Here is a 5,885-nt window from a genome sequence, read left to right as displayed (position 1 = left end):
TGTGTGTGTGTGTGTGTGTGTGTGTGTGTGTGTGTGTATGTATGTATGTATAAGGTTAAAGTCATTACAATTATATAGTTATGCTTTTTTGTTGCCGTGGTTTTGCTATCTTTGTTTTGTAGGTGTGGAGCCGAGAAGTCCGGTGTGCTGTCTTGTGTTTTCTCAACGTATATTTTACATATCTTCTAATCTCTTTTTCACTCTTTCTCATTACATTTCACTTTTTTCTTTCTTCTTCTTTTTCTCCTATTAATTTTTTTTAATTTAAAAAAACATAATAATTGTGTGGAGAGGATGACTATAGGGGCAGAAGGGAGGCCATCATAAAAGAAGAAGAAAAAAAAAGAAGCTGGTTCTGGACGGTAGGTCCAGGTCCTTCCCAGGACACCTGCACCGGTCTGAGGCGGTCCTGTGGGTTCTGTCAGAACTCATCAGATGTTTGTTTCAAAATAAAACAGAATTTAGCAGAAATGAAAGATTTTATTTTGTTTCTCAGTTTTATTTTGAAAATAAAGTTTATTTTTCATCTGAACTTCAGTGAAGCAGCTGAAACTTTTAGAGCAAGAACTGGTTCTGGTTCTGGTTCTGGTTCTGGTCTGATGAAAGCATCGACCTGGTCCAGCTGTTGTTTTTGTTTCTGACCTTTGACCTCTTCTGGTTAATCAGTCATCTGTTCCAGGATTCATGTGGAACCGGAAGTGTCCGCCTCGCTGCCGTCAGGTTCAACACAGGTCCACCGGAAGTCAGCGAGCCTGACCACCAAAATAAAAGCATGAAAACTTGTGGTGGAACTTATTTAAAGACAAACTGTTTAAATTCTTTAAACTTTAAATCATCTGACTCTGTTTATGTCAGAGTAAATTTAATTCTCATCTGACTGAAATCATAAAACTAAAACTTTCAGATTATTTGATGTTCAGATAAATTTAGATGAAACTTTGATTCAGTTTGTTTAAAGACTTCATCTGTCTGAGGTCTACAGGAGCAGCACAGTGCAGAGGAACAGCTCCCTAACAGGAAGGACCAGGACCAGGACCAGGACCAGGGCCTGTTAGAAGATTTAATTATTATAAACCACCAAACGATGATGAAAAAAACATAATTACTGATAAAAAAACACAGTTAAAGTTTTATACAAAAGTTTGTTTGTTTTCAAACGTTTTGTTTCAGATGAATTAAAATAAAATGTTGAATTTTTACAGATTTTTTTGACAGAATATATTTTGTTAAACTTTCTGACAGAGGTGAGCAGCACTCATCTAAACATTAGCTGCACTAATTTTAATATTTAGGTCCCCTAATTGTAAAGCACTAAAACAGTCCTCAGAGTCAACATGACAATATTTACTGTGTGCAGATCATTGTTTCATCCAGTGTAGGCTTCTCAAAGTTAGGGTCAGGACCTGTTTGTGGTCACAACACATAAGTGAGGGTCCCCAGAGGATTTAAATGTAAAAACATGTTAAATGAATATTTTTATCATGATTTTTGCAGTTTTTAAGTAATCATAAAATAATAAGTCTCATTGTTACTGTTGGTTTATAGTTCTTATTCCCATGTTTAACAGAGTTATTAGCTAATGTTGCTACATAAACAAATAAAATATGAGGTCATGAGTGTCTGCAGCTGATATTTTATGAGTTTGAAGGAAAACAGTTTAAAGCCTCTGATGTTTCACCCTCAGCTCTGACAATTATCACATTTAAAGAACTCAGTGATTATAAATGTAGAAAGTGCTAAACCACTAATGAATTAAGAAATTAGCAAAAGCCCTAAAGCACTAATCAGAAAATTAGTTCCTCTTTTAGTGCTTTAGTGCTTCAGAGGAACTGTGCCCACCACTGCTTTCTGAAAGTTTTATAAAAAACTGTATTAATGAAAAACAGCTGTCCAATTATTATTGTTAGTGACGTCATCTGTTTCACATTAAAAAACTAAACTTCAGTTTGTTGAAGAAACTAATGTTAATAACCGCGTGCTTTTATTCTGAAGGCCGGAAGTGTGTCTGTTGTCGCGGTTCTGTTGACAGCGGGTCCGGGTCGAGGCGGGATCAGCTGCTGGGATCTGAGTCAGAACTTCCCGGACAACATGAGAACTCCCATTCAGGAGCAGAAGACTGGACCCGGCTGATCCGGACTCACCTGGACTCAGGTAGGTCACGGGTTCGGTTCTTCCCACCTGAACGGATTCGGAGTCCGGACTTTAGAGGTTCAGGGAATCCTCTGAGGGGTCACGTGGTATTTAGATCAGGTGGTCCAGAACCGGTCCGGCAGGAGATAAAAACTTAAGGTACGGATTCTTGGTTCTGATTGAACTGGACTGGAACTGAATCTGGATCAGATCTGAGACCCAGAACCCAGAACGTCCTGATCCTCTGGGTTAGAGAACCGGACCAGAACAGACTCACGTGACAAACATCTGACAGAACCAGACGGTTCTGGACCAAATAAATAAATAAATAAATAAAATAAAGTTTTGAACAAATTCAGAAAAAACTGGTCCAGGTCCAGAAGACCTGGTCCATTAAGACCTGGTCCAGATAAACTTTATTCAGGTCCAGAAAAATTTATTCTGGGTGTCAAAACACCTGATCCAGGTCCAGAAAACCAGATCCTCAAAAACCAGATCCAGGTCCTAACCCCGGTCCAGGTCCTGAAGCACAGGATTCTGGTCCCTGATAAAACTGGTCCAGTTCCAGGATGAAACCCTGCAGGTTCTGGACCGGTTCCTGATGCTGGTCTTTCTGTCTGACAGGTTCTGGATCCAGGTTTGAGAAGAGAACCTGAAGCTGGACCATGCAGGTCTCAGGTGGACCCCCCTCCATGGCTCTGGAGATCAAGCTGGGAGCTCTGGTGGTCCTGCTGTCCGTCACGCTGCTGTTTGGCTTCCTTCCTGTCTGCATCATCAGAGGGGCGGGGCAATGCAGCGTCCAACCAGGTGAGTCTGTACCTGAGGGGCGGGGCAATGCAGCGTCCAACCAGGTGAGTCTGTACCTGAGGGGCGGGGCTTATGTTGGAAAACAAAAAAGTCATTCATCCTGAGACCAGTTAGAGGGTAAACCCTCCAGTCTCAGGTTCTGGACCTGGTTCCGGTCAGGTTCTGATTGTTCTGGATGTGTTTCAGATGTTCGGCGCCGGTGGATCAGTCTGATCAGCTGTTGTTCGGGGGGCGTGTTCTTGGCGACCTGCATGTTGGACCTCCTGCCTGATTACCTGCAGGGGATCAATGAGGCCTTCAGCACCGCCGGGATTAATGTAAGACCACCTGAGACCACCTGAGACCACCTGAGACCACCTGAGACACCCTGAGACCACATGAGACCACCTGAGACATCCTGAGACCACATGAGACCACCTGAGACATCCTGAGACACCCTGAGACACCCTGAGACCACCTGAGACATCCTGACACACCCTAAGACCACCTGAGACCACCTGAGTCCACCTGAGACCACCTGAGACTACCTGAGACACCCTGAGACCACCTGAGACCACCTGACACACCCTAAGACCACCTGAGACCACCTGAGTCCACCTGAGACCACCTGAGACCACCTGAGACATCCTGAAACCACCTGAGACACCCTGAGTCCACCAGAGACCACCTGAGACACCCTGAGACCACCTGAGACCACCTGAGAACACCTGAGACCACCTGAGTCCACCTGAGACACCCTAAGACCACCTGAGTCCACCTGAGACAACCTGAGACCACCTGAGACCCCCTGAGACCCCCTAAGAGCACCTGAGACCACCGGACACACCCTAAGACCACCTGAGACCCCCTGACACACCCTAAGACACCCTGAGACCATCTGAGTCCACCTGAGACCACCTGAGACCACCTGAGACCCCCTGACACACCCTAAGACCACCTGAGACCACCGGACACACCCTAAGGCCACCTGAGACCACCTAAGACCACCTGAGACCACCGGACAGACCCTGACACACCTTAAGACCACCTGAGACCACCTAAGACCCCTGAGACCACCTGAGACCACCTGAGACCACCGAACACACCCTGACACACCCTAAGACCACCTGAGACCACCGGACACACCCTAAGACCACCTAAGGCCACCTAAGACCACCTGAGATCACCTAAGACCACCTGAGACCACCGGACACACCCTGACACCCTAAGACCACCTAAGACCACCTGAGACCACCGGACACACCCTAAGGCCACCTGAGACCACCTAAGACCCCTGAGACCACCTGAGACCACCGGACACACCCTGACACACCCTAAGACCACCTAAGACCACCTGAGACCACCGGACACACCCTGACACACCCTAAGACCACCTGAGACCACCTAAGACCCCCTGAGACCACCTGAGACCACCTGAGACCACCGGACACACCCTAAGACCACCTGAGACCACCTAAGACCACCTAAGACCACCTAAGCGCACCTGAGACCACCTAAGACCACCTAAGACCACCTGAGACCACCTGACACACCCTAAGACCACCTAAGACCCCCTGAGACCACCTGAGACCACCTAAGACCACCTAAGATCACCTGAGACCACCTAAGACCACCTAAGACCACCTGAGACCACCTGAGACCACCGGACACACCCTGACACCCAGTGACACGCCCCCTGCTGAACCCACCTTGCGTCTCCTTGTCTTGCAGCTCCAGTTCCCTCTGCCGGAGTTCATCGTGGTCTTGGGCTTCTTCCTGGTTCTGGTTCTGGAGCAGATCTTCCTGGACTTTAAGGACCGGTTCTCCTCTCAGCCAGAGGAGCGGCGGTCTCTGTTGGGGGCTTCCAGCCTTCAGGAGGAAGAGGGGCGGGGCCAGCGACCCCGCCGAGGCTCGGACCCATCTGATGGTCACTTCCATGGTGAGCTGGTCTCCCAGTCCACCCTGAGGTCCCTGGTCCTGGTCCTGTCCCTGTCCCTGCACTCAGTGTTCGAGGGGCTGGCCCTGGGGCTGCTGGAGGAGGACCAGGAGGTCCTGGAGGTCCTCGTGGCGCTGCTGATCCACAAGAGCATCATGTCGTTCAGCCTGAGCCTGCAGCTGAGTCAGGGGGTGCTGCAGCGCCGCAGCGCCCTCACCTGCCTGCTGCTGTTCTCCATCATGTCACCGCTCGGCGTCGCAGTGGGCGTCGGCCTCACCCAGACCCAGACGTCCCCCCGACACCGACTGGCCCGCTGCACGCTGGAGGGCGTGGCCACGGGCACCTTCATCTACATCACCTTCATGGAGATCCTGCCTCACGAGCTCTCCTCCAGCAGGGACCGCCTCCTCAAGGTGGTCCTGATGCTGCTGGGCTTCACCGTGGTTACCGCCGTGCTCTTCATCCACCTGTAACCACGGCAACGCCACCTTTCACCACACCTGTGTCAGGGTCCGGGTCCTGTCAGGGTCCTGTCAGGGCCCCAGGTCCTGTCAGGGTCCTGTCAGGGTCCAGGTCCTCTCAGGGTCCTGTCAGGGTCCTGCCGGATCCTGTCCAGGTCCTGTCAGGGTCCTGTCAGGGTCCGCGTCCTGTCAGGGTCCTGTCAGGGCCCCAGGTCCTGTCAGGGTCCAGTCAGGGTCCTGTCAGGGTCCGGGTCCTGTCAGGGTCCTGTCAGGGTCCTGTCAGGGTCCGGGTCCTTTCAGGGTCCTGTCAGGGTCCAGGTCCTGTCAGGGTCCAGTCAGGGTCCTGTCAGGGTCCTGTCAGGGTCCAGGTCCTGTCAGGGTCCTGTCAGGGTCCAGGTCCTGTCAGGGTCCTGTCGTCAGGGTCCTGTCAGGGTCCAGGTCCTGTCAGGGTCCAGGTCCTGTCAGGGTCCTGTCAGGGTCCTGTCAGGGTCCAGGTCCTGTCAGGGTCCTGTCAGGGTCCTGTCAGGGTCCAGGTCCTGTCAGGGTCCTGTCAGGGTCCAGGTCCTGTCAGG

General features: G+C 50.4%; 1 protein-coding gene across 1 annotated transcript; it reads left to right on the top strand.

Moving 5' to 3' along the window:
• The first annotated feature begins 1,839 nt into the window (after positions 1 to 1,839).
• On the top strand, positions 1,840 to 5,564 carry LOC106533167 (zinc transporter ZIP1). The gene is made up of 4 exons (XM_014029407.1): positions 1,840 to 2,151; positions 2,755 to 2,937; positions 3,124 to 3,254; positions 4,648 to 5,564. The coding sequence occupies exons 2-4, from the start codon at positions 2,796 to 2,798 to the stop codon at positions 5,323 to 5,325; spliced, it is 951 nt and encodes a 316-aa protein (XP_013884861.1). The 5' UTR covers positions 1,840 to 2,151; positions 2,755 to 2,795; the 3' UTR covers positions 5,326 to 5,564.
• Positions 5,565 to 5,885: the final 321 nt, after the last annotated feature.

The sequence above is a fragment of the Austrofundulus limnaeus genome, unplaced genomic scaffold (assembly GCF_001266775.1).
Source record: "Austrofundulus limnaeus strain Quisiro unplaced genomic scaffold, Austrofundulus_limnaeus-1.0 Scaffold898, whole genome shotgun sequence".
Taxonomy (NCBI): Eukaryota; Metazoa; Chordata; class Actinopteri; order Cyprinodontiformes; family Rivulidae; genus Austrofundulus; species Austrofundulus limnaeus.
Note: the sequence above shows the minus strand (reverse complement) of the source record. Positions and strands in the feature narration are given on the sequence as shown.